This window comes from Medicago sativa, chromosome 6 (genome assembly GCF_051527215.1).
Source record: "Medicago sativa cultivar Bolivia chromosome 6, Bolivia_mono, whole genome shotgun sequence".
In the NCBI taxonomy this organism is placed as follows: domain Eukaryota; kingdom Viridiplantae; phylum Streptophyta; class Magnoliopsida; order Fabales; family Fabaceae; genus Medicago; species Medicago sativa.
This window is the reverse complement of record NC_140754.1, coordinates 84,297,264-84,315,047: the sequence shown is the minus strand read 5'-3', so window position 1 is coordinate 84,315,047 and position 17,784 is coordinate 84,297,264. Positions and strand designations below refer to the sequence as shown.

At 31.6% G+C, this 17,784-nt stretch overlaps 2 protein-coding genes across 2 annotated transcripts; one reads left to right on the top strand and one right to left on the bottom strand.

Moving 5' to 3' along the window:
* Nucleotides 1-284: 284 nt before the first annotated feature.
* On the top strand, nt 285-2,675 carry LOC146917528 (chemocyanin-like). Its single transcript, XM_085717273.1, has 4 exons — nt 285-433; nt 542-606; nt 849-1,024; nt 2,016-2,675. The coding sequence occupies exons 3-4, from the start codon at nt 853-855 to the stop codon at nt 2,474-2,476; spliced, it is 633 nt and encodes a 210-aa protein (XP_085573399.1). The 5' UTR covers nt 285-433; nt 542-606; nt 849-852; the 3' UTR covers nt 2,477-2,675.
* A 3,060-nt stretch (nt 2,676-5,735) lies between these two features.
* Nucleotides 5,736-8,565, bottom strand: LOC146917527 (uncharacterized). Its single transcript, XM_085719343.1, has 2 exons — nt 7,024-8,565; nt 5,736-6,050 (listed from the first exon to the last, which is right to left on the bottom strand). The coding sequence occupies exon 1, from the start codon at nt 8,116-8,118 to the stop codon at nt 7,123-7,125; it is 996 nt and encodes a 331-aa protein (XP_085575469.1). The 5' UTR covers nt 8,119-8,565; the 3' UTR covers nt 5,736-6,050; nt 7,024-7,122.
* Between the last annotated feature and the right edge of the window lie 9,219 nt (nt 8,566-17,784).

The following is a 17,784-nucleotide window of genomic DNA, read 5'->3' as shown; positions in this document are numbered from 1 at the left end:
AAAATGTATTTTTAGTTTACACAATCCGTTAGACAAAAATTTGTCCCCAACTAACGCAGTGGACAAAAAAACAGATTGTTGTCATATCCTTGATTAATTATTGTGTGTTGTTCTTTCTCGTTTTTATAAATCAAACGCACTACAACTATTTTTGTCTCGTACAATCGCTCATTTTTTAATAAATAGTGATTTTAATTTTTAATTTTCCATTGTAGGACATTAGAACCTATTTTTATTACATAGTAATTCCGTTAAAAACGATTTTGAAAATTATTAGCGCGCGCATGAACCTCACTATAACTGCGCCACAGACAAGTTTACTCTCCGTAACAGAAAACGAAACTAAAATTCTCATCACTCTGTATAAAGGCGCGAAAACCCTTCTCTCTCTTTCCGATCACTCTCACCACCGTAACTAACTTCTCTCTCCACCGTAACTTCTCTCTCTCTCTCTCTCTCTCTCTCTCTCTCTCTATCTCTCTCACTCTTCTTCTTCGTCTTCTCTTTCATTGCTCTGAGATTTCACATTCTGAATTTTCAGGTACATAACCACATTCTCTGTTCTGAATTCATAACAAACTCTTCAACCGCGCAAAGATCATATAGGTTCGCTTCAACTTCTTGATTAGATTCTTCAAATTCCGATTCTGTTTTCGGTTTATTCAAATTCACCTTCACATTTCTATATAATTTGCATTTGCACGCTAAAATTTTCACAAAAACTGAAAAACTTCTTCAATTTCATTTGATTCTGTTACGGTGTTAATTTCATTCGATTAGATGAAGCATTTGAATCGAAACTATAGTTGATTCTGAGTTTTTGATTTTTTTTTTGGTTTGAGTTGTAGGAAAATGAGGCCAATGTGGGCAGTGAAAGCTATTTTCGTGATCGTCTTAGCTTCGATTTTCTTCCGTTGCGTTTGTGGTGCTAACCACACCGTTGGTGGTGCTTCCGGCTGGGATCTTGAATCCAATATGCAGGATTGGGCTTCCACTGAGAGCTTCAATGTCGGTGACGATCTTGGTACGTTTCTTCATGTCTTGATTTCAACAGAATCATTTTCGTGAAAACACAAAAAACGGTTACGATCTTATATTATTAATCTTTGAATTTTCTGAAACTTTGTATATTTTTTGGTAAAGATTTTCTAAAACTTAATAAATTTAGCAAGTGCTTGCAATCTAAGTAATGATTAGAGTATTAATTAGGTTAAGGTACTTTAGGTAATGATTAGTTGAATTTATCTGAAACTTTATTAACTGATGATAGAGTATTTAAAGGTTAGGGTGTTTTAGGTTTATTTCCTAATTATTGTTAAAAAAAAGGTTTATTTCCTAATTAATTGAATTTTTATTTTGATAATATGAGAATTCATTCATAACAATCATGCTTTGTGTTTATTTTCATTTTCCTTCTGTGTATATTTTGTGATTGAATTTGAATCCTATGCATTATGCAACACTGAGTATGGTGTAGTAGCTCTACAAACAGCACTATTAACTGCATGTTTGTTTGGTGTCGCCGTGGCTTTGTCGAAATCACAATGAGTTAACGTGATTTTGCAAAAGCTACAAAGTGATTTCGACAAATTCATCTTGATACAAACATACACTAGGTTAGAGTTCAATTTTTTGTCTAATTTGGATGGATTCCTTGCAATAAGGAGATTACACACATTAGTGACCGTCAAAATTTCAATCCAACTGTTCAAAAGAATGAAAATTCAATTTTCATTGTATAATTCCAAATACGGAATTTGAATTTGGACGGTTCAATCTAAACCAAACGGTCACTGGTTTTCAAATGTGTGAATGCGGGACTCATGAATGCAAGGAAGTCGGTCCATCTATTATTCTCTTATGCTATAAAACATGATGTGATAATGGTGGAAAAAACAGAAAAAATTTAAAAAATAAGAGGCAGGAACAAAGTAAATTAGTAAAGTGTATTTTTCGAGAATTGAAATTAAAATTTGTAATAACGAACGGTTCATTGGATATGTGATGATTGGCAGTGTTTACTTACACACCGTTATACGACGTGATCGAGGTAAACCAACAAGGCTACAACACATGTACAATAGCAAATGCCATTTCCACACACAACACTGGAGAAACAGTGATCCACCTCACTGAATCAGGAACACGCTACTTCGTTTGTGGCAGAATGGGCCATTGTCAACAAGGCCTCAAACTTGAAGTCAAAGTTCAAGCTCAGTCCAACAACACTGGAACTTCTCCTCCACCTAGTTCTCCACCACGCCCTCATTCTCCTCCTAGTCCACCAAATGGTGACTCTCCTCCTAGTCCACCACACAGTGATTCTCCTCCTAGTCCTCCACATGCACATGCTGGAGAGCCTTGTCCTTGTTCTTGTGCAGATGAGGGTCATTTGGGTGTGCCATTGATTACACTCGTAATCATCTTAGCTTTCGCTTGGCCTTATTTTGTTTGCTTTTCAGCTAGCTCACACTAGACAGTTTATTTCACTGATGTGTGTGTTTCTTGTTTTTGGTCATTCATAATGACATATTGTTCAGTACATATAGATTGTGATTTGGTTGTGACTTTAGTCAATTGTTCCAAAGTGGGTGATGATCTTGTGTTGCTAATGTGAGATTCTTTGCGACTGTGAATTTGTTTGTTAGCAAAGGAACTTGTTTAGTTCAAGTAAACTCTGTATACTCAATGTGAGAATTTGATTGTAGATTCTATGTTTTAGTTTTTGAAGAAGTGTTTATTTGAGGCATCCATTCTTATTAAATAATTGAATCAAATTACAAATGATGTTATAATTTTAATTAGCCAAAAATTCCATGCTAGTCAGAGTGGCATGTACTTGAAATGGTTTCATCAGAGCATTTGGATAATGTGATTATAGACGCTTATCTCTTTCAGCATTAGTAGTCGTATATTCAATCAATCTGGTCTAAAAATCGCATCAATGTACTCATATATGGAGTGTTTTGCAGTCAATTGTGATCCTACTCGATTTGAGAGATGAGTGTTTGCACCTGTGCTAGAAATAAAGGTATGTTAACTTTCTACATGGGCACAAGGAATAATGAAACTTTCTGCTGTATCCGTTAGAGCTCAGAATATAGAAATCTATATCAGGCAATTTTGAATGCTGCGTCTTGTAGCCATTGCTAGTTTGCTTCAACTTGTTCCTATTCTATAACTTCAGATCCACACAGCATACTTGTGCCATAACAACGTGTCCAAGCATTTTGTGAGTTGTTTCCATTAGTGTTTAATAAGAAAAGAGACATGTCATTTATAATGGCAAACATGATTGAGTCTTATTCTTAGGTCATCTAGCTAGCACATTCTTCTTAATCAATATTTAGACATTATTATCACCACCATAAACAACATGTATGTAGACAACTGGTGTCAATTAAAGCTCCAACTTGTTTCTTGACCCCCCTGACCCTTGTCTTTGGATTCATTATTTATTTTTTATGTATGGGCCACTAGGAATCAGAGTTACATTTGTTTGCTTTATGTGACAACTTCTCATTCTTAGTTCGATATGAGATGTATAGTATGGGTATTTGGAGGTGCCTATGGTTATGCTAGTAATCTATTTTTTTTTTCTTTCTCATTTTACTCATCGTTGGGAAAGTGGCTCTATGGGAAGTGAGGAATGAGTGTATCTTTTCTACTTTGGTGCTTCATGGAAGACATAGGCACATGGTCATTTTCTTAGTAGCAGAGACAAAAGTAGCAAGATTAGGTAAAAATAGAAATGGAAGGCCAATATTCAAAATAGAATTGTAGAACTAAACTTTTCTAATTGAAATTAAAGGTATATTGCAGGCATGAGATGGAGGAGGGTCCATGTATGTGGCTTCATATAAATGAAAAACTTTAACTAGCTGGTTCCACAAAGGTTCCAGCCCTGCCAACATATTTTTGTAGTGAAGTTTTTTTAAATTTAATTATGATATGTTTTTTGATTACTTTTTAAATTAAAAGTGTATTTTCAGGCATTTTGGGGAGGCTTTTTTAATGGCTGACCAACTTTTTAAGTCAGAGTAATAAAAAAAATCAAGTGCTTGTAAAATAAGTGTGACTTTTGTTCAAACAAGATTGAATTGAGAAACAACACAGGTTGGTTGTCACTAGCAAGTTTGTTTTTTTGAGGGGTCACTAGCCAGTTTATAACACAATTTTATAAATATTAATATTTTGAATTTTTGTATACGAAATAATTTTGAACTTAATTTGTATGCACTAATCATGTAAAATAATTTTTTATGTGTTTCAAATCAAATTTTACCATTTATATATTTTGTAAGTATTTCACACTGTTTGAACACATACAAATCAAATTCTAACTTTTGCAACAATTTTGCACACTATTAGTTTATACTAACATTACACACATTTAAAGGGTTATAAGATTTGTTTGATGGTTAGGGTGAGAGTTAAGAAGTGAATGATAAGAAGTACAACGTTTCAATTTCCACTCTCAATGAAATACTACAAATATTAACATTTTCAGTTTCTAAAAAGAACCTTAGGTCAATCTAAGGTGAAGTGTTTTGGACCGTCTGCAAGGTCCTACTTCTTTATAAGGTAATGGACCACTCAAAGTTTGTTTATGACACAAGGAGAAACATGGGGGCTCTTCTGTTTCAATTTCAAGTGGCATGTAAAAGGGAAAAATCACTTTCCGACCTTATAGGTTATCATAATTAAAATGAAGGCTTGAAGATACAGCAACTCCTACTCCTAGCTACATATCTATAATGATATGACACATAAAATCTATTTTTTTTTTTGAAGAAAGACACATAAAATCTATTTGTGTGCGTGTTTACTAAGTTTATTACACTAACATTAATTTTGATCCCTAAACTAATTCCACCTTTGGTGATATTGACAATATAACCAATGTAATTAAGCCAACATCAATATGTTAATTCAACTATTCAAGGTCGCATGCAATGCAACCATGCACAGTTGATTAGACAATTTACTACTATTAGCGTTGCTTTCAATTCATCCTTGTTTGTTCACTTCATCCAATTTTTCCATTTACTATAAGAAAATGAAAGCCTTAGAAAAGACTTTTATTGCACACGACCGAGTCAATTATTTGATCTAGAATTTTTAAATTTAAGAATTATTTTTTAATTTTATTAATTTCATGGATCAAATAAAGGATTTGAATCTTTGAAGTTTGGAACAGAGTAGTAGTTAGTAAAGTCATAAAATAAGTGGTTGATATTTCAATAATTCATCATTTGTTAGGCATGTTGATATAATATTATTATTACAAGTTGACTTATAAAAAGGAAAAACTACTACTCCCTCTACTCCGTTTTACGAGAGACAAATTGGTCAATAAAAATTAATATATTTAGCCTATAATCCTATATTAATAATTAAATACATCTATTTTGTTGATTCATTTATCTCTTTTAAAAAGGATCTGAGAGAGCGACATAATTATGATTATTTTACGACGGTCTCGGAGAGATTTAAACTATGTCAATATCAAACTCTTCAATTGACTCTCTAATGTAAGAATCTGAAGTGAGTAACTTTAAAGAGTGGAATCTCAAATTTCAGTGTACTTTGTGCACACCAAGTTCTGTATTCACTTTTCTAGACTTAGTTTTAATTGGGGTGAAACTTCTTCAACTTTCCAACAAAAAAGGACTTACTCTATTACTTTGCAATTAAGAAAAGTGAATAAAAATGTGCCACTATTCAACAAGCAATTTATGTTTGCAGAAAATGCACATTCAACTTCAAATTATCCTCATATATATAGTGCTGTCTCTTAGATAACTACATGATCAATACAAACATTATGTAATTCTAACTTATAACAAATAGTAGATATTTTTATAGCTACTAGAACATATAATAACTTGATAAAAGAAAGAGCATAGCTTATTAGGCAAATACTAACTTATTAATTATCATTATGTTACTTGAAACTTGACATGGGAAAAAAAGTCCACCGTGTCTCTTGAAACTTGTCCTTGCTTCTTCACACAGTCTCAGTTACAAAAATATGTACACAACAAATCCTGCAAAAGAGGGAAAAAAAAAAGAATATCAACAGTTAGAGGAAACGACAAATATAATGTATTTATTGTTAGATGCATACATTTTTTCTACACTTTAATCAAGTGTTTGGTAGTTGGAACAGATTAATCAAAAGCTAGATTCATTTAATTTGCAAACTACTATTGATGTTTTGCCAGGTGTTAAAAGCCTAAAGTTTCATGAATTTAAAGATGCTATTGGTATTGGCATGTACCATGGAATTACACTAACACTTTTGTAGTCTTAGTGTTGTTATATAAAAAATATCACATTTGTGTTAACAAAGAAGGTAGAAAGAATCATTTCTTAGGTCATACCTTAGTTAAAAAGTTCAACAAACATTTTATTATGTTTAATTTATACATAAAAAGATTCCATATGAAAGAAAGTGCTGTATTTAACTACTATAACTAATTACTAATAATTACTAATTCAATATACTAGTATACTATATGAATAGTTGTCATTCAATACATGACAAAAATTATCTACTTCAAAGTTTAAGTGGTTGGGAAAAGGTTAGTCAATAATCATTGGTGAATGGATTTATAACAACAAATGTGTTATATGTGATAATAGAGATAATATAAATGTGGACAGTAAAATTCTGCACAAATTCATGGAATTGGAAATTTGATATCCAAACAATCATATGAAATTTAGAATGCAATCACGCAGTCGCGTGACATGGACTATCTGATAAATCAAGATCAAAATCACATAATCCTCGATATGAAAATTAAGATTGAACGATTAAGATTTTCAATTAATCAAAAAGTAGGAATATGGTCCCAAACCGTCCTATCTCAACTTGATAGTTCAACACAGTTATGTACATGTTTGGAATCACAGTGAGTTGGACAAAGTTACGATGGTATTCTGTAATTCACTGTCAATCCAAACATGTATTTGTAACATAAAATACAAACTTATGAATATGTTCAAATCACGTACCTCCAAGTGGTTAATATCCTTGCAGTGAATCATTTTTTTCTACTAAATTGTGACTGTGACTGGTGTGAAAAAGAGAGATTAACATTAACCAGATCATCATCAAGCACCACTGTTAACCAATTTCATAAATCTCTGATAAGATTCAAGCCTCTGCAACTTCATCTGATTATTGAACTTCTTGATAAAAGCTTCAGCTCTTTTATTCAATTCCTCAGGACTCATTGACTTTTCTCTCTTCAATGAAGCTCTATCATTGAAAGTTTCAGATTTTTTCAGTTCCCTTTGAGCCCAAGCAACAGGATCATCATCACCACTACCAAATCCACAACCAACATTGTTACGAAATGGCTCCGCTTTCACAATCCTTGCAGTCCAAGTATCACTTTTCTTCAGATGTGGCTTCTTTGTTTTCTCTTGTCCTTCCATTATAGCTTTCCATGTTGCTTCCAAACTGTCATCATCACCTTTATCACCGGAATCCGGGGAGTTATAATCGTTGCAGCGTTTTTCCGGTATTGGATCAGTGATGAACTTGTTGCAAAACAATTCAAAGTCTTTAACTTTATCATCATCAGAATCTGTCAAGTAATAGTCCTTGCTGCATTTTTCCGGTATCGGATCAGTGATGAATTTGTTGCAGAACAATTCAGAGTCTTCAACATCAACAACCCTTTTCTCTTCTTGTTCTTGTTCTTCAACTTCTTCAACATCTTTTTCTTCTTGATGTGGTTCATTGGTTTGATTTTCAAGCTCAATTGGATTTGTGGTAGTTTCTAAAATGGTGGTTGTTTGCTTGAGATCAGAAAAGGTTATGTTGCTATTGCTTTTGTGGGAGAAGTTTGAAGAAGCTACAATGGTGATGATGATGAAGTTAACAATGATGTAAAGAAAAGGAAGTGTGAACCATGTTCTTATTGAGAACCAAAGTTGAGGTAGAGTTGAGAGAACAAGATCAAATGTGTATGGAATTATTGCAACTTTGAACAAAATAAGAGTTGAGATAATTCCTATAGACATAAGCACAAGTTTTGCAACCCCTAGAGATTGATCCATTCTGTTTGATTTTAGAGAAGATGGGTTTTGAAAAAGATCCATTTTTTCTAAGGAGAAAATACAATTGATACTAGAAATAGGAGTGAGGGTAATATGGTAACAAATTAAGGTTTTTAGTGGAGGGATTTGTTATTTATCAACCAAGCATCATGTTTTGAGAAGAATGAGAAAAGAGAAAGAGAGAGGGTTTAGGAAATTGTTGTTGCATATGTTAGAGCATGAGCTGAAGAAAGTTTAGGTTGAGTCGCAGATTAGGTCACTTATTTTAAGATGTTTGGAGTTTGAGCCTGAGTATGAAATTAGGATGTTTGGTTTTTATAGGAGAGAGAACAAGAAACTTGTGAAGATAGGAAGGTTTCATGGTGAATTTAGTTAGTTAGGACTTAGGATCATTGAATAAAGAAGGGAGAGAAAACAAGCGAAAGAAATAAGGTTTTTTTTTAAGGTAGAGAGAGCTTTCAAGTACTAATGTTTTCAGGTGCTGTGGTTAGAATGAGATAGAGCCAACAAAAATTCCATAAATATTGGGAAGGGTGGGTGGTTTATGGAGTATAGAGAGGACCACATGAGTCTAGAAGACTGCCTCAGGTGGGGATTTGAATGAAGAACTGACCATTTCTTACACATAGTAGAAGTACTGTTTGGTTTTTTGATGAATGAATTAATAACCACCGATTGAAATTACTTTGTCCTTTTTGTGTTTTGCCATTTCCTCTAACCTCTAAATGACACCTCACTTGTGAACTACCACTTTATATAAAATAAACATTTTAATCATTGGAAGGTATCATCACCATTTTTCTCCAAAATGTATAGCTCGACCTCGTTTTAAAAGAACTAAACCACTTGATCCCGTATTTAAAGAAGGGAATTTGAAGACGAAAAGAGCATAAATAGGAAGAGAGGACATGATAGACCGGAGGAGAATCAAACGGCCACCCAAAGATAAATTACGGCTTTGTCAATCTGACAATTTAGATTGAATTCGATATAAAACCGATTTCCAAAACGACAGACGTCTAGGATTTCCACCAATAGACAACCCCAAGTACACAAAATGAATCTTACCAATTTTACAATTCAACATTGAAGTCGCCTCATTCAACCAAGAGTCGTTGACACTAACACCAACCAATATACTCTTATGGAAGTTAACTTTTAAACCCGACATAGCTTCAAACAAAATCAACACCACATGTAAAGCTCTAATATTCGCCCAGCTTTTGGTCCCAAATAACGTGTCATCCGCAAATTGTAAATAAGAAATAACCATAGAGTCGCTAGTACCAACTCGATACCCTGTAAACACATTGGACTCCACTAAGGACTTCATCATCACATGCAAACCTTCAGCCGCAAATAAGAAAAGAAAGGGAGATAGGGGGATCACCTTATCTCAACCCCCTTTCTAATGGAAACTCATCCGTGGTACTACCATTAACCAACATTAAAGTTGTAGTCGTACTAATACATTCTTTACTCCATTTTATCCAAAGAGTCGTGAAATTTATTTTCCGCATAACATCATTCAGGTACCCCCCCCCAACAGGGACGGATGTGTTCAAGGCTAGGTGTGGCTATTGCCACACCAGCCTTGCCCAAACCCTTTTTTTAAAAATATTCAAGCTTAAATTTTATATTATGTCTTCAATTTAGAGATGTATTTACATATGGTGCATTGATTTAGTTTTCAAGTGTATGTTTTCCTAACTCATAGTTATAAGTTCAAGTCTTGGATAATGTTTTTGTCACTAAAATATGAAGAATATTTATTTATTTTTTTAACATAATTTACTTTGCTAAAATAATTAGCCACACTGATAATTTCATCCCAGATCCGCCCCTGCCCCCCAATCCACTGAATCATAAGTCTTCTCAAAGTCAACTTTAAACATCAATCCCTCCACTAGAGTCCCCTCAACAACAATATAAAAGAATTGATTGCAGCGACTCCTACTAGCCATAATACCATAAAAAAACTTTGAATTTGCATCACCTTCTTGAAGCCAAAGTAATCTTCATTGCTGCAAACAAATACTGGTATTAATTCTAGACAAAGATTGTAATTCCCCCGTCAACCCACAAAACTCCTCAATATCACCATCAGATAACACTTTAATTCTCCTTTAAGATCAAGTGACGTTATGCGCTCTTTAAGAGAAGAAATCCATTCGAGAAGACTTAACAATCTTTTTCTTTTTTGACCCCTTAACAAAAGATTTAAGAGCCCTTGTTAGTATGACCCTAAAATTTAGCTTCAAAATTTTCTAATTAAATTCTTCCATGTGATTTTATTCAAACATAAATCATTTTATATTTTACCCACCTTTAAATAATTGGCTAAATTATACCGGGGGTCCTTTAAGTTTCAGGTTTGTAACAGATTGATCCTTTAATTATTTTGGTCACACATAAGTTTGAGGTTTGTAACATATTGGTCATTTAATTTATTTTGGTCAACACACAAATCTTTTAAGTTTGTGGGTGTTTTCAATCTAGTCCTTTTGGTAACCAAACATTACAAAAACGATGATATGACAAAAAGACTAAATCGAAAATGTTTACAATCTTAAAGGATTTATGTGTGATCAAAATAACTTAAAGACCAATCTGTTACAAACCTCAAATTTAAAGGAATCATGTGTGACCAAAATAACTTAAAGAAACAATTTATTACAAACCTCAAACTTAAAAGACCCTAGTATAATTTAGCCCCAATAATTTATGGACTCCTATCCATACATGCTAAAATTCAAATTATTCACAACGAATTCTTTTTTGAAGGAATCAATGAATTCTAAGACCCACTCTAGGTTGCAATTACTAAAGGGAATGTTTTTGTCTTTACAGCTCTAAAGAGAATGTTAAAAAGTTAAAATTTTAATATAATAATATTTTATTCAATAAAGGAAGCAGGTGATCTGAATACCACCATGAGAGAGATGTGCTCCAGAATTGTTTAAGATTTTCCAGGACTCCATAAATTTTGCACCCTAATTTTCAATCTATGCCTAAATTGAAAGAGGATATAGATAGATCCACCAAGAATTTTTTACTAAATAAATGTATTTGGTATATCTTCTGAAAGTCAAACAAAGCTTTTTCTTGCCAAAATTCTTAAATCTGGTTAAGAATTGAAATCATAGAATTAGTCAATTAACTATTTTGATTAGTTCAGTTGTGACTTGTGAGCATGGTTTAACCTTTTTTAAGTAATCTGAATAAAAGTAGATGTTGCGCGACGGTGACCACAATTTGCGGAGGTGATAATAGCAACTTTTGGCACCACTATACTTTTGGCACCACAAGTATATATTCTATATACTAAATACTATATACATAAATCAATGTGTCACTTTATGGTTAGATATTATGGATTTTTTTTCTTGCAGTGGATAATGTTATCTTAAGCTAACTCTTTTTACTTAGTACAAAAAGTGTAACTCCATTGATACAATTATGCATGTAATTTAAGAGTAGTAAGTTAGGAATATTACAAAAGTGATATTTATAGATTTTGATATCCATTGTTGTTTCTTAAAGTATGACCCTAGTTTTTATTTTTCTCTAATTTAATCAACCACTACATAACAAAGGAAACATTGTATTTGATTTGTTAGGGCGTAGGTTCGAACTTATAATTCCAATTGTTATTGTACACAACTAAAACGTCCCATATTGTTTTGGAATCAAGGTCAATAATAGTTTATATAAAAGTCAAACTCCACAATGCAATAAAACCTTTTATAAAGGACAAAATTGTGAAAGGTTTACGACTAAAAGAGATAATATCTCAAAATATAATGTTGCGTACTTTGAAGTTGGGAAGGAACACCTGCTTATTTCAGAGCACTTGATGTTCTTAAGTTTTGCTGAAACCCTAAAAGCTTTTTGATATTGGGCAATCCTATTTTGTGCTGGTGTGAGGTGGGGAATGATATATTCTTATCTTTTGCAAGTATAAATAGACAACCCAGAGTCACATATATGCATAAAATTTGTGAGGTGGGGAATGATATATTCTTATCTTTTGCAAGTATAAATAGACAACCCAGAGTCACATATATGCATAAAATTTATGTTTTCACAAAAACACATAAACCCCAAAACAACTGTTGCAAGGTTATTTGCTCTTCCTTTCCCATTCAGCTGTGGTTAATTTTATGGGGAAAATATATTTTATTTACGTAAACATATATTCAAATTTTTTTAATTAGTATGTTTTGTTAGTGTACAATTATTGTACACATATATTCAATGATGTGTTGTCACGCCAATTAATGAATATGACAATTCATGTATTTTCATATTTATTAATTGGCGTGACAACACATCATTGGATACATATGCAACATAATTATACACTAAAAAAATATACTAATTAAATTCATATTCAAAATATTTGATGAGAGCTGGTTAAACAATATTTTCATGTGTCGATATTTAGATTTTTAAGGAAAAAAATCTTTAAAATTGTTACAAAATTCTGATAGATCACTTGGTTAAGTAAAACCTCGAATTTGAATCTTGTAAAAATGTGATTGAGAAATAAGACTTCTTTCAAAAAGTTCAATCAAATACTTTGTAGTCATAATAATATGGACAGGAAAAAAGTTCCACACACGTGTAATATGTACATTAGGCACCCCTTTGGTCAAAAAATTTGGGCAAGAAATTTGACAAGCATATAAAATTCACTATAGATACTCCCTCAAAAAAAAAAAAAATCACTATAGATACATGGAGGTGTACGGTAGTATCTTGTTGCTTATCTATCAAAAAAGTATTTTGTTGGTACTTGGTGTCATGGGGTCACTCACTTGTCTTACCCTAGGGAACCAATCACCAACTGAACCATCCCTATGGTTCAGTTTGCTTCAATTTGCTGTACCTACAAAACCCTTTCATTATTTTTCTTTCCTTTGCATCAAACATTTGAATTTGATAATCATAATCACAATACCGCTTTTTATCTACGGAAAATGTTAACGAGTATCTTAAAGACACTCTTTTAAAGACTTTAAATAATAAGTTTTTTTATTAAAATTTATGCATTCAATGCATCAAAAATTGAAATACTTAACATTTTCAATGAATAGCTTCTTAATAGAAAATCCTTAAAAGGTGTCATTAGGGCACTCGTTATTAAACAACACCACATTTGAAGTTGTCAAATTTGAGCTACAACCTTCAAAGTGCTCTCTAAAGATGACATCAGATCAATTAGTCTGTCTTTTGCTTTGGTCTCTGCATTACTTTCTTTTCCTTGTAAAAAATGTGGGGGGGGGGGGGGGGGGGGGGGGGGGGGGGGTAAAAAGATGAAGAAACAGAGAAAAAAACAGTAAAAAATTACATTAAGGAGTGATATGAGAATCAACAAACGAACGCAAAACAACCTTTTTTTTTCCTTACTTAAAAAAACATATATTTTTCTAAAATTCTATAAAAATAAATCTCTAAATTATTGATTGTTAAAATTAATTTTTTATGATATGTAACGAAAGGCCCTTAATTTGGTGGCTAGCTTTGTATATCATCAACATTATATTTATCTAAGTTATGAGTTCATATGTGATGGTCATTAATCAATTAATGACAAGAATAAAGAATGCATATACTCTACTTGACAAAAAACAAGAAAAGAAAGAATAGATATGAATTTCCTGCAACTTTTTTTCTAACCCACCTTAATTAGGACCAAGGACCTCTAATAGGCGCCTCAAGGTATCTCCACGACTTAAGCTTTTAGGATGCATTATGAAACTAATCATCGAGTCAACAACATGGCATCTGTATATTTTTTTTTCAATGGCAGGACTACCTTCCTAATTAGCAACCTTAGAAATCGAACCAGAGTTCTTTTCATGAGTGAAAATCATGTTATCAACTCTTGCAAGATTTTGGTTGATGTTTCTGCACTCTATCATAAATTTTTTATTGTAATTGTAAAGCTAATAATAATGTACAAAGTTCAAATCTAATAATAATGTAAATTAATAATATACAGAGTTCAAATCCTATTGTATAATAACCATTAGAGCCGTTCAACTTAATAAAAAAATTTCTTCTTCTCAAACTTTATTTAAAAACATAGTTATATGTAGATGTCTGTATTCCTCAAAAAAATGTAGATGTCTACATAGCTCAATATATGATAATAACATTTTCCTCTTTGTAAAAAAAAAAAAAAAAGAACGTTTTGCTCTTCCTAACAAATTAACCATTAACATTTACTTATAAAAAAAATAGAATCGTTTTTATTTGTTTTACTTGTACCAAAGATTTTGAAACTAAATTATGTATGTTGGAAAATTATTTATCTGTTTTTGGGTGATCCATTCTACATATAGTTAATAGTGAGAAATTAAATTCTCTTACTTGTCTGAAACTAAAAAACAAAGAAAATGTATACAATTTGTCAAAAAAAGAAAATGCATACAAGGCTACTAATGAGACCTATTGATGGGACTAAGAAAATTGTTAAATATATAGATAGATGTCTACCAATCATGGCATATTTACACAAATTCAAGGACTGAATTAAAGAACACCACGTAATAATTTAAACATTTTCAAGATTTTGAAGCTCATTAATGTACAGTGTCCTTAGTTGATGAGACTGGTTGATAATTGATACTCCCTCCGTTCCTTTTTAAGTGTCACTTTTGGAGAAAATTTTTGTTCCTATTTAACTGTCACTTTCAAAGTTCAATGCAACAATAAATGTTGTTTTACCAACATTACCCTTAGTTATTTATTGTGGAGAGAGAAATATATGAAATAAGATATTAAATGACTAAGGCTATTATAGTAAAAGTATAGATTATTGTATAAGAAAAAGTAACATTTATTGAGTGTCTTGGTTTGTGTAAAATGTTAAAAAGTGACACTTAAAAAGGAACGGAGGTAGTAAGTACCTAAACCTAATGCATTATTTGGTAGAATTGCATATAAAAGCAAAATGGTGAACTGAACTAATGAAGACAACTTGCACGTTTTTGTTTGTTTTAAAAAGCCATATCCTTTATTATTTTGATTGTATACTTAGCCAATTATAGTGTTAATATAAAATATCTTCAATCATTGGTGAAAAAGAATCGAACTATTCAAAAGCACCATTTTGCCCACTTTGCGAGGTTCTATTTTATGTTAGACAAAATGGATTAATTAAATAGAATGTTGAGACTATATTTTACTATGCTATATGCTTCCAAGCAGGTCTAGGAATTTATAGGGCTGCATATAAAAAGCAAAGATGAAATAGGTGTCTATAAACAAACAATTTTTAGTAAAATACGTACTTTAAAAATAGGTAAATCATTGAGAAAAAATATACTACCTCCGTCCCGGTTTAATTGACCTACTTTGGTTTTTCACACATATTAAGAAAAATGTATAAATAAAGGGGAAAGTAGAATATATTGTATTGGGAATGATAAAAGTAGTATTATTTAGTGTTATATTGTATTGGAAATAATGAAAGTTGTATTGAAAATTGAAATGAGTCAGTTATTTTGGGACACTTTTTTTTAGGAAATGAGTCAGTTATTCCGGGACGGAGGGAGTAGTAAATAATTGGGCACCTATAACTATTATAAACAAAATCTTAAATAATTTTTAGGATGTGGAAGTGACTCATATAATAATGATTGATGTTTGAAAACCATTTGATACTCTAACAATGACCAAGTTTCATAAGTAAAAGCTCGTAGTAATATTCGACCTCAAGACTACAATGATGGCACCATTTGTGTTGATTTAGCAAAAAACAAAGAAAACAAATACTTTAATCTCAGAACTCAAATTATATAAGTTTTTTCTTGTTTTTATTGAACCAACATTGATCACATAGCTTTTTCAGTAGTAAGGATCTTGAACTTTTAATTATAATCGACGACTTCCATCATCTTCAATATTTTGAGCGATTTTCAAGCATCAATTTACAATATATCATATTTTATACTTCTCATGCCTGAAATTGACATTCTATATTGTACATTATTAGGAGTACATTTTAATACAAGGGCCACACAGGCAAACCTAGAAATTTACCATATATGATTAATTTATTTTTATTAGTTACTCTAGTTATAGTTTGTGTTTATATTTAAGAATATTTTGTTGGTTGAATTGATCCTTTCTAAGGAAGATGGTATGAGGGCTGATTGTTGCAGTTGAGAAGGAGGAATCCGCCGTGAGTCCGTTCTCGTTGGTTTGCCGTAAATATTTCTCCATTAGAGAAGGGTGGTGTACCTGCACGTTCTTGCTCAGATTGATGTTGTCCACGATCTTTTCTCAAAAGCAATAAGCTAGTCCAATGAAACCCAATATGCTAATTATACAAAGCATTTTTGCAACTAATACATCATGAAGGTGGTGGTAGGAAGTTAATTGGTAGAAGTTTTCTATAGATCAGTTGAAAATAAATTTTGCATCGTTTATTGGTTGATTGAAAAGTAATGTATGTAATTCCATATATTTTCTTTACATCAAAGTATATTTTTCAATGTCAAACAAGCATTCTTAACCAATCCGTGATGAATACAATGATTAAGATTTTAAATTGCAATTGTCTATTTGGTTGTGTTTATTTGTTGATGACATTAACTTGAATGCATTAAAAATCAAACAATGCGGCTGATGCTGCACTCCAAAAATCTTTGAATAAATTGTTGCAATTAAAATCATGCCAAAATTTAAAACAATGACAAATTCTATACCAAATTCTTGAATTTCATGATTCAAGCATATTAAGTACTATGTTCATTTTGAGTTAATTGTTCCCAAACGACAAGTTATTGCATAGTATTTCTTATACGTTTTCTCCACTTTATGAATTTTAAGTTTGGATTTTCAAAAGCTAATCCTAATTGAGTAAATGGTCAAAGCAACATTAATTTTCAAAGCTAACATAAAATAAAGGCTGCAGAGTCACTCAAATTCAGTGCATTCCTAACACTTGCACAATTATAACTAATTTGTATTGAATGAAATTAAAATGACAATTTTTGCTTATAATAGTGACTAGATGATGTATCTAATATTGTCAACTACTTCATCTGATCTCAATTAGAAACAAAAAATCAATTTTTAGATTTATTGAATAACTAATGTAATTAACTAATTTGTAATATAGATCAGAAGTGGAACTTTGCTTATAATTGAGACCGAAGGAAGCAGTAGTATACTTTAGGATAGGTCTATTGACCACATTTTAAAAGGGACTATTTGACCTCAGCAGAGTCGGTATGTGCAAGTGCAACAAGACTCTTTGCAGTGGCCTCAAACTTAGAGGACTCAAAATTTGAAAAAAAAAAACCTTGTAGCAACGAATAAAATTTGTGATTAAATTTTATTTTTCCGTAGGTAAAAGTGTGAAAGAAAACATTGTAGGTAAAAGTATGGAATACAACATTTTATTTAATAAGATTTTTTTTGACACAATTAATAAGGTAAAAGTAGTACGATAAGATATTTAAAATGTTTTTTTTTCAGAAGTTATTTTCTTTTATTTAATATATATCCTTCAAAAAAGAAGATATATATATATATATATATATATATATATATATATATTTATATTTATCAACTAACCATTAAAACACCATGCAATATACTTGCCATTTGTCACAATCAATTTCCAATACAAACATTTTTTTTAAAGGAGGAATTTCCAATACAATCATGAAGACCTAAACAGCAAAAGTC